The 16,910-nt window shown below is 38.8% G+C and overlaps 1 protein-coding gene across 1 annotated transcript in view; it reads left to right on the forward strand.

The window, feature by feature from the left end:
* The first annotated feature begins 4,347 nt into the window (after positions 1-4,347).
* lepr (leptin receptor) overlaps positions 4,348-16,910 on the forward strand; it is a 112,221-nt gene continuing 99,658 nt past the window's right edge. Inside the window, exons 1-2 of the mRNA XM_060829572.1 lie at positions 4,348-4,422; positions 10,477-10,534. Of these exons, the coding sequence (XP_060685555.1) occupies positions 4,408-4,422; positions 10,477-10,534 (73 nt within the window). The 5' untranslated portion in view covers positions 4,348-4,407. The remainder of the gene's footprint in view (positions 4,423-10,476; positions 10,535-16,910) is intronic.

Below are 16,910 nucleotides of genomic sequence, written 5' to 3' on the forward strand. Positions count from 1 at the left end.
ATGCTTTAGTCAGAGTAGGAATGGCAGGATAGCTAAAATGAGTACGTGGCTTGAAAGATGGTGCAACATGGAGGGATTCAAATTCCTGAGACATTGGAACCAATTCTGGGGTAGGTGGGACCAGTATAAATCGATGGTCTACTTCGGGGCAGGACTGGAATCAATGTCCTAATGGGAGTGTTTGCTCATGCTGTCGGGGAGGGTTCAAATTAATATAGCAAGGGGATGGGAACCAATGCAGGAAGTCAGAGGGAAATAAAGCGGGGACAGAGACAAAGGACAGGGGAAATATGGAAGGCAGAGAAATCAAAGACAAAAATCAAAAAAGGGCCACATTTCACAATGATTCTAAGAGGGCAATAAATATCAAGAAAATATGCCTGAAGGCTCTGTGTCACAATGTGAGAAGCATTTGTGATAACATGGATGAATTAACTGTGCAAACGATATTAATGGATATGGTGTAATTGGGATCAAACAGACTGGCTACAGGGTGACCAAGGATGGGAACTCAATGTTCAGGGTTATTTAATTTTCAGGAAAGATAGATGGAAAGGAAAAGGAGGTAGGGTAGCATTGCTGGTTAAGGAGGATTAACACAATAGGGAGGATATTAACCTGGATGAAGTGGAATTAGTAAGGGAAAAAGACATTAGTGGGAGCTGTGTACAGATCATCAAACAGTAGTTGTGATATTGGGGACTATATTAAACAGGAAATTAGAGGTGCATGCAGTAAGGGTACAGCAGTTATTATGGGTGACTTCAACCTACATATTGATTGGACTAACCAAACTGGTAGCATTGCGATGGAGGAGGATTTCCCGGAATGTATGAGAGATGGTTTCCTCAAGGGATATGTCGAGGAACCAACTAGAGAGCAAGCCATCCTAGATTTGGGTATTGTGTAATGAGAGAGGATTAATTAGCAACATTGTCGTGAGAGATTCTTTGGGGAAGAGTGACCATAATATGGTACACTTCTTCCTTAAGATGGAGAGTGACACAAGTAAATCTGAAACTAGGGTCTTCAACTTAAAGAAAGCTAACTTTGATAGTATGAGGCATGCATTGGCTCGGATAAGAAGTTGTAATCAGTTGAATTCATAATGGACGACAAAGAGATGGCAAACGATTTGAACAATGCTTTGGATCTGTCATCACTAAGGATGACACAATAACCTTCAGGAAATGCTCGGGGTCAGATAACACTAAGTTGGGTGTCAGTCTATGCTGTGAGGAGGCTGTTAAGAGGTGGACTTGGATGGACTGTTCAGTGGACAAATACAATATAATGTGGATAAATACAAGGGTATACACTTTGGTCAAAGAAAAGGGAAGGCAGATTATTACCTGAATGGTGGCTGTTTAGGAAAAGGTGAGGTGCAACAAGACCTGGGTGTCATGGTGGAACAGTCGCTAAAGGTTGGCATGCAGGTGCAGCAGGCATTGTGGAAAGCTCATGACATGCTGGCCTTCAGAGCGAGAGGAATTGAATATCAGAGTAAGGATTCTAGCTGCTGTTATACAGGGCTGTGGTGAGGCCATACCTTGAGTATTGTGTGCAGTTTTGGTCTCCTCGTCTGATGAAGGACATTCTTGCAATTGAGGGAGTCCAGTGGAGGGTCACCAAACTGGTTCCTGGAATGCCAGGACAGACATATGAGGAAAGACTGTATCGACAGGGCTTGTATTTGCTGGAATTTTGAAGAATGTGGAGGGAATCCCATAGAAATAGATAAACTTCTGATGGAACTGGACAGGTTAGATGTGAGAAGAATGTTCCTGATGTTGGGAAAGTCCAGAACTAGGGGTCACAGTCTAAGAATAAGGGGTAGGGCATTCAAGACTGAGATGAGGAAGAATTTCTTCATTCACAGAGTTGTGAGCCTGTGGAATTCTCTCTCACAAGCAGCTATTGGGGCCGGTTCATTAGATATATTCAAGCAGGGGCTGGACATGAGCCTTGTGACTAAAGGGATCAAGGAATATGGAGAGAGGGGGTGGGAATGGGATACTGAGATTGCATGATCGAATTGAATGGTAGTGCAGGCTCGAGGGGCCAAATGGCCTTCTCCTGCACCTATGTTTGCATGAATAGACAAGCTAGAAGCAGGGAGGTTATTTCCACTGGTGGGTGAAACCAGAAATGGGGGCATAGCCCCAAAATGAGGGTGGGGGAGCAGATTTAGGAATGAGTAGAGGAGGAACTTCTTCACCCAAAGAATCTGTGGAATTCCCTGCTCAATGAAGCAGCTAAAATAGATTAAGGCAAATATAGATTTTTGAACAGTAAAGGAATTAAGTGGAGCTGAGTCCATGAAAAGATCAGCCTTGATCTGATGGAATGGTGGACTCACTATTGAATGAACCTACTCCTGTTCCTATTTCTTATGTTCTTAGTGGGGTGGGGGACAAAGGAGAGGAGGAAAGGGGGGGGGGGAAGGAGGGGGGAAAGAGTGAGAGAAATGAACGAGCATCAAAAGTTAGAGTGCCCTCAAAAACTAGAGGGTAAGTTGAAATAGGATAATTGCTAATGGTAATTGTAAGATTTATAATGCAATAAAACACCAAGTTGATCAGAAAGTACAGAAAAAGATGCAAAAGAGAAATAAGACGGGCACAGAGAATGACTAGAATTGATTAATGACCAAAATACAAAGAAATAAGATGTCCTTTAGAAATACAAAATACTAAAAGTATAATCAAAGGTAGGGTGGGCTGATTAAAGACCAAATACTCTTATGGAGATATGCTAAATGAACACTTTACATCTATTCATTGAAGAGGAGGATGTTGTCAATATGCTAATAATCGAGGCGACCAGTCTAAATAAATGTTTTCAGATTGGAGTTATATTCTCATTACCAGTTAGAATGTCAGTACTAGTATATTAACCAATTCCTCCTGTATCTGTGACCTTCTAAAGTTAAGTCCACGTTTGTTTCACACATTCTACTTATTTGTATTGGAATGTTTTCCAGAGTTTCAGACATACATAAAAGGTTGCTCATAATTGTTGAACAAATGTGTAGAATTCCTAGCACATAACTTTTTCTGTCTTCATGCCCAACCACGGCCATGCAGAATCCATTGTTTGCCTCTGTTACAAATTAACTCCTGACCAATGTGAACCTTTGATGTCCATCACCGCTCCACATGTTCCATTCAATGTCTATTCCTATCCATTTTCTTGATCTTGTCAATGCCAGATTATGCAAAAGTGCATCAAAATGTAAGTTTCAATTATAAGAAAATTAAAACCGTGTGCCAAATTTTCATACACTGCATATTGGTTAAAAAGTTGCCTCATTTAAAATGTTCCAAACCTAAAGAGGTTTAGTATTTAAGACAAAGTATTTGGCAACATTTACTTATAAGGTATATCTAAGAATTGTGGCCTAGATTTGGAAAAGAAAGTTCTTGAATTCAATACCTGCTTCTTTGATTATGCCAGAAGTCTGGCGAGAAACTTCGAAAAGCGTATAAAAGATGTTTGATTTATATTCAGATTTCAAATAGATTTGGTAAAGCCAGAAGCAGGTTATTTAATCGTAACGCCTACGTCAGCTCTGAAAGAGCAACTTAAGTTCCCTGCTTCGGTCCTCTGTCTCAAACTTTTCAGATATTTATCCTTTTATTTTCAATCCTGTCAATGCCCATTTTTCCCCAATGACTCACCGTTCTCTTTCGGCCTATTACTGACTCAGCTGTGATTCTTGCTCCGTCCGCGTCCTCAACCCTCTTGCTGAGCGCTTGCTTCTGTTTGTGCCCACGTGTTCGACTCATGCAATTGCTCACCTTTTGCCCCCGTTCAGCCCTTTTCAGTCTGTCACTGTCATTTGGCCCGCACCTCCTCCCTCATTACTCAGCTACCCTCGTCAGTGCGGAGCTGCTCCCCCCTGTTTCCCCCCCCCCCGCTAGGGTCTGGAATCAGCTTCTCAGAAAAGAACAGCCACGTGTGAACAAACGTCAGTGAAGCAGCAGCAGCAGGGCTTAGGGTCGCTGCTGACGGGCTCTCAGCGCCCGATCGATTGCGCTGAGCCTTAGTCTGTCAGCCGGCTCGGTGCTGTCTCTATCCGCCTGTCACCCAGCCCAGCTCACCCTTGCACAGCAGCGTGCTTCCCAGTGGTTATGTGTGGCCTCTGGTCACTGCACTGGAGAGATGGTGGTGGGAAAGAAAGAATAACCATGTCAGACAACACGGTGCTTGGAAAGTGATTCTTGAAGCGACCCTTTAATCTTTTTTTTCCCCCAGAAGTTGTGATTTCAGCCTCGGCACTGGGCAGTTAAATGTGAGTTTGAAAGATCGTTCCTCGACTTGTTGCTTTAAGCTTTGGGCGATTGAGTTCTTCTGAAGGAGAAAGTGGGCAAAATCTGCTCGAGTGCGTGAAACACAATTTAAGGAATGTTTGAAGGAAAGGTGGGGCTTGAAAGTTTACTTGTTCTAAAACCAATTTGCGGTACTTTAGTTTATTGAAGAATGTGCGGTTTGTTATTCCAAAATTCTCTCCGATTTTTCTGTCCGATTGCTGCCTTACCCTCGAAAGAATTGTACATAAAGATGACTACTGCGTATAGCGTTTGATGGAGAATGTTATATTCCAGGGAATAGATGTGGCAAATCTTTCTTCTAATTTTTCTGGGGAATGGCGAAGTGCCAGAACAGCTGCGCACCACATTAGCTGTTTCCACATCAGTTTCGCCATTGTATGTTTGCAAATAAAAGCATTGCCGAGTACTTTTTCCTGACGATAACTTGCTTTTTAAGGGATTTAACACGAGAATCAACACAAAGTATAGGGAAATCTGGCGTGTGTTGTTTTATTTAACTAGTGTTGGAACTTAGATTTTGGTGCTTTTTTTAGCAGAACAGTTTTTCATCACTAATAGATCACTAAATGCACATCAGATCCTCAGACAAAAGTGCCACATTCTGAATTTTCGTGAAGATAGCACAATTTGGAACTGCCCGATTACCTCTAAACAGCTGACAGCTCGGTCCCTCGTTGAAACTGAGCAAGTAATTCCAATGAAAATGTGTTGTGCAAGTGGAGGATCGTAACTTCAACAAACTTTAGGAGGTCTTGTTACATCGTGGGTGGCGTGTATCTTTTAGTCCATAGCTCTGGGTTCAAATTTCCTCCAGGACTTGACGGCTGAAGAAAGCCTGGTCATGACAGGGCCAAAGAGGTTCTTTATTAGTCTTTAACTAATATATAATAAGTGGGAGAAATTCTTCATCAACCATGTGGTGAGAAGTAAATTTTGAGCTTCCACCATCATATAATGGACTACAACATGCAAGTAAAGGTCCATGTTGCCGTTTGGACTCAGATTCCATGGGTGACCACAGTTGACTGGAGGGCAGTTGAGGATGAGGTTTGTTCCAGCTCTTTTGGGTTTGATCCCTGCTCTGACTGGGAGTAGATTCGGGAAGTGACTACAATGCTGTAACTTGGACCTGCCTTCAGGAGGAAGAGATCCAACAATGAGAAATTAGCTCCAGAGATGAAGAACCTTGGTTGTAAGAATAGGTTGAAGGAGTTGGGACTGTTCTCCCTGAAGAGAAGAGGACTAAGAAGAAATTTTATCAAGGTTTTCAAAGTCATGAGCAGATTGGATGATGTAGCTGTTCCCACTTTTAAAAGATAGATTTAAATTGGATTGTAAAAGATGCAAGGGTGATTTAAGAGAAAACCCTTTCACCCAGTGAGTAGTTAGGGTATGGAACTCAGCCTGGAAATGTGGTGGAGGCAGGTTCAATTGAGGCATTGAAGAGGATATTGGATGATAATTGGAAATGATGTTTGGGGACGTGGGGAAATGGAAGGCGATTGGTACCTACTGATAGAACTAGTGCAGGCACAATGGGCTGAGTGGCCTTCTTTGGAGACATTGTGATTTCTGTGATATTTAACAATGTGTTTTTTTGGGAAAAACATTAAGATATGAATTGGGATTAGTGCTGGCAAAATAAGTCATCCAAATGCAAGTCACTGACTTGGAAGTGTCCAGGGCCACACCTGAAACAACTGTTAGGTATCTTTGGATCTGAAAGTCATGATCAAGATTTTGATTGATTCTGCTATTAAATCTGAGCTTTATTGGGTGAATCACAGGCTGCCTCCTTCCTCAGTTATTCTGGGTGGATGGAAACTGACCAAGTGGGTCTTAAAGGGTGTGATGAAACTGATCAACAAAAAGCTAAGTGACTTGTTTCAATGCTGTACAGTGTTTTGTTGACCAGATATGGTGCTGTTGGCTAGTCTTGAATGCAATTTCTACGGTGGTTTGGGATGAATGTTACATTTCATTACAAAATTTGTTCTATTTTAGTTAATTTTAAACATCTATTTTATACAACTTAAATGGTTTTTTTTGCATTGGTATGATTAATGGAAAAAAAAGTACAATTTGTATTTTCAAAAGATTCACCAGACTGTAGCTTGCCTAAAAGCCATGTAGGAAGTTAGGGTTGAAAGTGGAAAACTATCTCGTGCATAGGGTCTCCCTCCTCCAACCTGTGTTGGTGGAGATATTACCTCATTCAATTCTCTACCTAACTGAAAGGGACACTTTCATTTTTCCAGCCCTCTCAATTCATGCTGCTATTTTTCTTTCTCTGTTTCATCTGAAGCTAGCAATCCTCTCATTACAATCATACCTTGGCCATCATTTCCATGGCCCTCATACATTCACTTTTTTAGTTAAGTTGCAACTCTTCTCCTTCTTCATGCTTTATTCAATTCATGATGATTCTTAGTTTCCCTTCAGTTAATGCTCATATTCTCCTCTTTCTCAATGACTTTCAATTAATTCTCACTTTTTTTTGTCCCTGTCCATCACACTAGTCATAGAGATGTACAGCATGGAAACAGACCCTTTGGTCCAACTCGTCCATGCCGACCACATATCCAAAATCAATCTTGTCCCACCTGTGAGCACTTGGCCCATCTCCCCATACAGATGCCTTTTTAAATATTGCAATTGTACTAGCCTCCACCACTTCCTCTGGCAGCTCCATATACATACCACCCTCTGCATGAAAAAGGTCTCTTTTCTATCTTTTCCCTCTCACCCTAAACCTACGCCTTCTAGTTCTGGACTCCTCCACCCCAGGGAAAAGACTTTTGTTTATTTATCCTATCCATGCCCCTCATGATTGTATAAACCTCTGAGGTCACCCCCTCAGCCTTTGATGCACCAGGGAAAACAGCCCCAGCCTATTCAACCTCTCCCTAGAGCTCAAATCCTCCAACCCTGGCAACATCCTTGCAAACCTTTTTCTGAACCCTTTCAAATTTCACAACATCTTTCCAATATAAATTATTACAGCTTGCCTCTTTTCAGACTTCTTAGATTCCACCTCATCCAAACTTCAACTTTCTGCCTTCCATGGCCTCTTCCCTGTGCCAGTCCTTCACAAGACATGATCATATTGTGTGTGATAGGTTTCATTGCTCCTATGATTAGGCCTTTTTCCACTTCTCAGTCTTTTCTACCTCCTTTAATTTGCGTGCTTTTCAAACCCAATTTGACACAAACTCATCATTATTTCTTGATTTGCCTTATTTTCTATCTCTTTTCCACATTGTTGATTACCAGCAGTTATTCTAATTCTAATCTCTATTTATGAAGGTTTTGTCTTTTGTCAACTGAAGCAGACACTTTCTGTAAGCCTTTATTAATATGCCTTGCTGTTTTGAAATGAATTTGGCAGTTATTGTCAGGTTTATTGTAGATATAGCAATGAATGAGAAATAGTGAATGGAACTTTGGTTTCTTCATGAATAGAATATTTAGTTCTCAAATGTGTGATGATCCTGCTCCCTTAATAAGATTGTGTTGTCCTTGGTTTTATTTTCATAGAGATCCTAAAAAACAGACTATGAAATGTCAAAGTTAAAGGGTTTTAGGGACAATTTGATTCTGGTTAACTGACACTGCCTCAGGCAAAAGGCTTTTAAGTTTTAGAAAAACACTTGTACAATGAATAGGGAGTGGCCAGTTCTACCAGCTCAGCTTTTCTCTGGTTTGATTTGGTTTTTACCTGTCTGGTTATCCACTGAAAGCAGTCAGGCAGTTTTGAAGCTGCTGGACCCAAAGAAGTAGGCCCATGCTGGTTCTCTCTCCCAGACTTCTCTCCTGTAAGATCCTGCGTTTGATTTTAACTTTTGTGCCAAAGGGTTTTATGTTGATTGTTGCTTGTATTTGGAACAGCATCATTAAGTTGGTATAGTCTGTTGGGTTTTCGGATGGGTTAAGTTATTTAGTATTCTGATCTCTTTTGATTCTGTTTCATTCATCAAATTTGTAAATAAATTCTGGTTTTCTTAAAACTAAGTGGTTTGACTAACTGTATTTCTCCTGGAATATCTGTGTTCCAACTGCTTAAAACAACTAGCCAAGGTAGGGTCTGGGATACTTTCTTGAAATGTTTTGAGGGGGTCTGGCCTGGTCCATACCAAATGGATTGGAAGTCACTATGTAAAGTGCATAAAAGTATATTGCTAAATGTTTAGTGATTTACATGTTATTTAAGATTCCAATAACCATGTAAATAGGACTAGTTTAATAAGTGTGCAATCTCATGCAATTTGTATGGTTCAAAATCCAAGTAATTGAAAAATGAGAGCAAATGATTGCATACCAATGATTTCAACAAAAGCAAAAATTAACAAAATTTGAATGAAAATGTAGAATAAAATCACCACCCAGTGTTGGTCATGATTTGATGGAGATGTGATGCTAGCTATGATCAGACCTGTATTTCACAGGAGAATAGGTGTTTGTTCAGTTTAGCCTTGGTTATGTTTGAGCATAAATTCATAGATAATATTCACTTCAGGTGACGTTGAGTCATTCTAATTATATGAAAGATTGTGGATTCTATCCGGTCTTTAGATATGACAGGATGCTTAGTGTGCTACACAGTTCCATCCACCTACCAGTTCAACAAATTGTGAGTGACATTTTAATCTGTGTGTATTGCACTGCAGAAAGACAGTAAAAGAAAGATTAGGATAAGTCAGTATCCAACAGGAGTTAGACAAACACATATCACGAATTTTTGAGTAACATAGTTCAGAAATGTCAAATAATACTTTACTGGGGCACATCTTTCAAATAATTAACCCAAAATATTAACTTTAAGAGACGCAGTTTCATTTTGTCTTTGAGTACTGGCTGGTGGGGACTTGGAGATGGCAGAGTGTAGAATGCTTGTGGCAAGGTGCTATCTTTAAAGCAATAATTTTTACTCCAAGTCAATTAATAATGATTTATTTTACAGCCGAATAATGTGTGGTTCCAAATATATTGGCAGTATGAAGTAATATATGAGAAGCCACTTCACAAACAGCTCCAGAAGAATAAAGGTGTAGGTTATTTTAAATGATCGTCTTGAACAGTGTAAGACCAGAATGTTTATCTCAGAATTACCTGTCATAGTTAGTTTGTCAGACTGACACGTAGGACTGTATTGTTTGGATATGTTTTTTAAGTGTTTGAATGTTTAAATATATTTGTATGTTATTAGCAGTCTCTTTAATTATATTTTAAACTGACAGGGCATCTAGTATCATATTGAAAGGCAAGAAATTGGTTACAAAACTAAGCGCATATAAAATCATTTTGAGTTGTTGTTTAAGCATTGCCCTTTACAAAATTCTGTCTGTTAAATAAATGTTATACAGTCAATATATTGATGCACCAACTTCAAAGTATTCATGGAAAATCATTTGATAGCCTACCCTTTGCTTAGAAAAATGGGTCACACTATTGCAATTTAACACAGATGTTAATGCCATCTTTTGTAAACATTGGAGAAAATTTTAAAATATTCCTGTTGTGAAGAATCATGCTTTTGTCTGAATTGTTCATTAGTTGAAATTCAACCTACTGAATCTGTCTAGATTCCAGTATATTAGCTGGACTGGTGTAGACGACAGTCACAGCTTGCCGTCTTTTGATAATGGCTAATTGGATTGTGTTTCATTCTGCACTTGCAAAACCCATACAAACATGTTAATTGTGATTGATTTATGTCAATCTCTCTAATCAATTATGATTAATCAAAGGAAATTACAGTCTTTTAGTTAATATTCTTGTCATAGACTTAAGTTCTACCAACACCTCTGGGTCAAATAGGAATTCAAAAAATAGCATGAAGAGTTAAATATTTTATGGATTTATACTTTATATAAGCTTAAATGGAGATCATACAGCATATTGTGCAGTGATTGAAAGGGAAAAAAGTTAATGTTGCTAGTGCATAAATTCAGTCAAAATAAACTTTTTTTTCCAGATACTTTGATTATCAACATTTAAATTTTTAAATTTCAGGTTAGCAGCATTTGCTTTCTATTTGCACAAATAATTTATGACTCTGTACAGGGTTATGTTATTTAATTTTATATTTTAAATTTTTATTTTAATTGCAATATGAATTCAATCACTTTTTTTTTATTTTCAGTTTCCCTCCATCTCAGGAATGATGATACTGTGGCTAATGACTGGAATCCTGTGTCTGGGTACGTTAAAGATTATTGTTCTTGTTTCTGGAATTTGACCATACAGGTGGTCATGTATCTTTCAAACACAATAAACAGCCATGGCAATGCAGAACTTAGTTTTGCTGTGTTGATATTCATGTCAATTTGTTGTGTAAATAATGTGGTGCTACATTTTAAAATTTCATCCATTTTGTGGTAATTTTTTATAAACAAGATATTAAAAATGTTCATTGCTCCTTCATTCAAAGAGGCTTTTTGTTAATTTCTTTACCCATCACCTTTGAGGCCTCCTGAGCCAATGGGCATTTTTCCAGCTTATCTGTCCCAAGACCTCTTCTAATGATACTTTTGATCCAAGACATAAGGTTTATGGGTGTGACCCAAGATGACATTTTTAAAATCTTTGCCATTGAGTTCTTTGGCTCCTCTGATTGCACAGTTTATATGGTATTTATGGCTGTTGTCCTGTTTGGTAGTGTGCCAACACAATTTAGTGACAGTACTAATGCAGTTTATCTCCTTAATGAAATAAATTATATTTTAAGACAAGATATCTAGTTCATAAACCAGTGAAGTGCAAGATAATTATGGATGAGGGGAGTCATTTCAGCCTACCTTAGTTCATTAAGTTATTTCTTTTTCCGATAGCTCCTCAAGGTGAAGAGGATCTTTTCTACAGAGTATAGTTCATAGCAAGAAGCTGTGTGTGGAGTCTTTTAATGTGGAGAACCTGTTAAGTTGCAGCTACCACCACATGGTCCTAGACAGACAGGATACTCTGCCACACCTGCCAGCTGGAAGGATTTACAGGTTGATAATTTAACCTGTTTGGCCCTGGCCTGAATGTGCCTTCAATGGCCATCAATTCAAGGAGTGAAAATTAATCCCAGAGCTCTGCCTCAAAGACAAGAAACTACCTCTGTGTCACAAGACAATCAAATCACTTAACTGATTCTTGAATAAGGTTGAGACATTTATCTCTAGTATCTAACATTGAAAACATTTTCTGAATTTATTTCTTGTCATACCTTGAAGTTGTGTGAACATATCAAGTGACAGGCAAGGAAAGACCAACTTATCATCAAGCCTCCCCCACTCATTGTGGCTGGGACGTAATGATTAAATTCTACCAATTCATGAAATATCACTTAATATCACAGCCTTTTAGTCATTCTTCTTCTTCTTAAAGTCTATAGTTTTACAAATATGTCTGGACAAATAGGAACTCAATGGATAGCATGAGGATTTTAAGATTACTCATTTTTATACTTTTGTGTAAGCTTAAGGTCACAGTTCTTAATGTTATTATATAAAATGAACTTAATTAATTTAAATTTTCTCATTGTTTCATGGGATATAAGCATTGCTTAAAAGGTCAGCATAGATTTCTAGTTCTCCTTGTGAAGGTCGTAATAAGCTGCCTTTTTGAACCACTGAAATCTATCTGAGCTATGTATGCATGCTGTCTGTTCAAGTAGATTAGGAAGTTCTAAGTCTTTGACCCAATGAGATTGTTCCAAGTCAGGATGATATGTAATTTCATGGTGAACTTACAAATGGTGATCTCCAGTGGTTGTTATTATACAAATGGCAGTGTTTCCATTGTGTGTGATGCCCTTATCTTGCTGGGAACTACAGTCTGGGGTTGGAAGGTGCTCAACAAGTTGTTTCAGTACATATTGTCCTTGTTATATAGGAGGAAATAATCAAGTGATTGTACTTTGACAAGATAATGGCAAGAAAGTGTTAGCTTCTGTAGTTTACTGTAATCTATCTTCTCACATGTCTCTTTCTGTGAGATTGTTGACATGTGGTTTGTCACTTTTGACTTGAGAATTGGCACAATCAGACTTCTGGATTAAAGCAGACCTCAATACTTCATTTATCTAAGTAGAACAAAAAATACAGTGTCAACTTTAAAACACTATCTTGTCACCAAGGCTGGTATGCAAAATTAACTCCTCTTCTCACTTTAGTGGACTGAATATTACTTATGCAGTTTAAATTTTTAATACCGAGCTTCTGGGAGGTAATATTCTCTGCGTATAATTATTCCCTTTCGTCTCTTTCAAAATATTCAGACATGTTGTCCTTGTTATTCCTTAAGTGTTTTTTTTAAATGAACACATGTTCTGTATGTTCTTGTTTAAAGTCCGCAGACTGTTGTCTCTTGTGTGAGGATAACACTCTCATTTAACTGTTGAATATTTTCATCAAGCTCTTTGTTTTGCGCTGGCTGCTGTCGAGTTTCTTGAATGCTTTTGAAATTGCAGTCATCCAGACAAGTGGAAAGCATTCCATCCTGACTTAAGCCTGGGAGTTGATTGAAAGGGTATAAAAGTCAGAACGTATGGATCACTGATGGCAGAATGGCCTGCTTTCTATGTGCTGTTTAACCATAGTGTTTCTATGGCTGGTACAGTTGAATTTCTGATCAATTATAGAACTACAGGTTGTTACTGATTAGGAATTTATTGGTTTGTGAGACCGTATATATATAAAGCAGAATGGTTAGACTCTCTTGTTGGAGATAGTCATCACTGTGTACTTACATTGATTGAATATTACTTGGTGCTTCTCAGCCCAATACTGTCAAAGTCTTGCTACACAAGGTCTTGCTACACGTGGGTGTGGACTGCTTCTTTAGCTGAGGAATCATGAAGAGATCATTGTGTAATTATCAGCAAATATCCCAAATTCTGATATTGTAATAGAAAGCAGGTCATTGATGAAGCAGTGAAAGTTTGTTGGAATAAGAAATTCCTGCAATGATGTCCTTGGGCTGAGGTAACTAACACTGTCCTATTTTTGTACATATCCAATGAAACTCCAGTTTATTCTCATTGGAAAATGAAATTTTAAACAAATTCAATGGAATGTTTTAAGATTATGGCAGTGAACTTTGAATTGTTGGTTCCTTTGCTTAATCATGAATTAGATCTTTGTTCACAAATCAAAATGTTGTTTCTTGATTTAAAACATAATATGTCCATTTTTTCCAATGTGAATATTTCTATTGTCAACAATATATGCTTTATATTAGCTAACACCAGTCCTCATCAGTCATTTATTTGTGACATTGTTTACTTTGGTTAATCGAGTCTATGCATTAAGAATGTTTCAGCAGAATAGTCTACAGCGAAATTAATGCAAACACAAATCATCAACGTTTCCTACAATTTGCACAATTCTGTAGTGCAATTTACACATTTTCTTTCATTGATTTATAGCATGCTGGCCTTCATAACAAGAGGGATTGAGTATAGAAGCAAAGAGGTTCTTCTGCAGCTGTGCAGGGCCCTGGAGAGACCACACCTGGCTATTGAGGGAGTGCAGCGTAGGTTCACGAGGTCAATTCCTGGAATGGTGGAATTGCCTTACACTGAAAGACTGGAGCGATTGGGCTTGTATACCCTTGAGTTTAGAAGACTGAGAGGGGATCTGATTGAGACATATAAGATTATTAAAGAATTGGACACTCTGGAGGCAGGAAACATGTTTCCGCTGATGGGTGAGTGCCGAACCAGAGATCACAACTTAAAAATAAAGGGTAGACCATTTAGGACCGAGATGAGGAGAAACTTCTTCACCCTGAGAGTGGTGGCTGTGTGGAATGTTCTGCCCCAAAGGGCAGTGGAGGCCCAGTCTCTGGATTCATTTAAGAAAAAGTTGGATAGAGCTCTCAAGGATTGTGGAATCAAGGGTTGTGGAGATAAGGCAGGAACAGGATACTGATTAAGGATGATCAGCCATGATCATATTGAATGGTGGTGCAGGCTCGAAGGGCAGAATGGCCTACTCCTGCACCTATTGTCTATTGATTTTCAGAGTTAAATTAATGCATTTTCAGCAGAAAGCCTGTGAACTGTCTACTTACACTGTTTCTTCAGGGTTTATGGCAGTTTGCAATAGAAAACAATAAAACCCTCACTGAATTGTTATCTATTTAGACATTGGTGATAGCCATATATAAATTAAAATGATCTTAGATGGGAAAGCACTGATGCCCTCCCATTATTTTAGTGTTGGCTTAAATTTGGATGGGAGTGAATTGGGACTTATATTGGCCACGTGCAATCTTTAAAGTAAAGACTGTTTCATTCAAAACTCATGTTGCTTGTCGAATATTATGAGAAATGCATTCAAAAATGCTGATTTTAGACCTGATAGATTGGCTAATATAAAACCTGCAAAGAGAAATCTACCATTCAGATCTTAAACCTATTCTGTCTCCAGTTGGGTAATTGATGATCTGCAACATCATCCATCCACCTTGATTTCATAACCTTAATATCTTTTCTAATAAAAATCTGACATTTTAGTTTTTTTTAATAAAATGCATTGGCCTTGCCTTGATGGTACCTTTTGAAAATGAGTTCCAGATTTTCAATACCGTAGCTGTAACCCTGACCCTAACCCTACTCCTTGCTAATATTGTCCTTGAATGGCCTAACACTCGTTATGCACTTGTTCTGAGTAATGGCACCAGAGGAATTTGTTTCTCTCCATCTACTATTTCAAAATATATAAATCAAATATAATTAGTGGAGCACAATAACAAAAATCAAACTATAAATTTATAAGTTTAAATCAAAATGTCATCTTGGAGTGGATGAAAATGCAGTCCAGCCACCCCACTCTTTCCACCATTAGACTTTGAGCTCTTATTGTCATGTTACACAAGTACAGAGTGCAGTCAAAAGTGTATAATGTTGCTACACGAGACACCATCTTAGGTACCAAGGTATACAGGTACATAAGTAAATTCTTGATGCTGTACCCTCCTTCTTCATCAGAGTTTTTTTTTTGAAAAGAGCTTTGTTTGGGAAAGACATGATAGCTAATTCAAAATACATTCTCTCAGTTCACTATCTTAGAAGGTACTTGTCACAAATCTGTTGTGTGACAGACTCACTTGCCTTTGCCATTATATCACCAGCTCCAACCTATGGATACAGAAGTTAAGCTTTTACTTTTAAGATGATTTTTCAGGATGTTTTGTTTGGATTCTTCTCATCTTTAGATGTAAATTCTAATTTGTTGTTCTGATGTGTTGCCTCATTGTCCAGTGTGATTTTGATTTTTACCGGCTGACTCTTAGGCTTACTCACCCCCTGTTCCAGGAGACATTGATAAACTAATTTGAACTCCTGCATTAGATGTAGTGCTTTCTGATTTATATTTGAGTATTTAAGTACCATTTTCTGAATGTTCCTTCTTCTTGAAAAATATTGACTTTTTAAAAATTTACTCAAGGGATTTGGGCATACTGGTTGGGCGAACCTTATGGCGCATACTTAATTGCCCTTGAGAATGTGACATTGATGTGCTCTCTTCAAACACTGCAGTCCATTTGGTGCAAGGCACAATCACAATGTTTTTGGAGAGGGAATTCCAGGACTTAACTTTACAAAACTGAAGGAATGGTGATGTATTTCAAAGTCAGCATGATGAAGGACTTGGAGGGAAATTTGCAGCAGTCGGTGTTCCCATTGAGACTGCTGCCATTGTCCTTCTCGATTAGATTAGGTTTGATTCCCTACAGTATGGAAACATGCCCTTCGGCACAAGTCCACACCAACCCTCCAAAGAGTAACCCACCCAGACCCATTCCCTCTGACTAATGCACCTAACATTATGGGCAGTTTAGCATGGCCAATTCACCTGACCTGCATATCTTTGGCTTGTGGGAGGAAACCAGAGCACCAGAGAAAACCCATGCAGGCACGGGAAGAACATGCAAACTCCACACAGACCGTTGCCTAAATGATGATAATAGTTATAGATTTGGGAAAGTACTGTCTAAGGAAGCTTGGTGAATTTCTGCACTGAAACTTGTAGATAGTATACACTGCTGCTGCAATGCATTGCTGGTGAATGGAGTGTTTATGGATATGGTGCCAGCCAAGTTGGCTGCTTTGTTCTGGATAGTGTCAAGCTTCTAGAATGTGTTTAGAGCTGCATCCACCAGGCAGATGGGGTGTATTCCATTGCACTCCTGATATGTACCTTGAAATTGAAAGTTACTTGCTGCAGGATTCCTAGCCTCTGACATGTTCTTGTAGCCACAGTATTTATTTGGCTTGTCCAATTGAGTTTCTGGATAATGGTAAGAAGATGCTGATGGGTGTGGGGGAGCAATTGGTTGAAGACTGGAATTGTGACGCTGGAGACCTCTAGAGGAGGCCAAGTGGATAATCTACTGGATACTTGTGGCTGAAGATTACTGCAGATGTTTAAGCCTTATATTTTGTTCATGTCCTGGGCTCCATCATCATTGAGGATGAGGATGTTTGTGGAAATCCCACCCGCACTTAATTGTTTAATTGACCACTACCATTCACGAAGAGTATTCTCAATGTGAAGATGGGATTGAAAATGACGCTGTCAGCTG

This window comes from Hemiscyllium ocellatum, chromosome 9 (assembly GCF_020745735.1).
Source record: "Hemiscyllium ocellatum isolate sHemOce1 chromosome 9, sHemOce1.pat.X.cur, whole genome shotgun sequence".
Taxonomy (NCBI): domain Eukaryota; kingdom Metazoa; phylum Chordata; class Chondrichthyes; order Orectolobiformes; family Hemiscylliidae; genus Hemiscyllium; species Hemiscyllium ocellatum.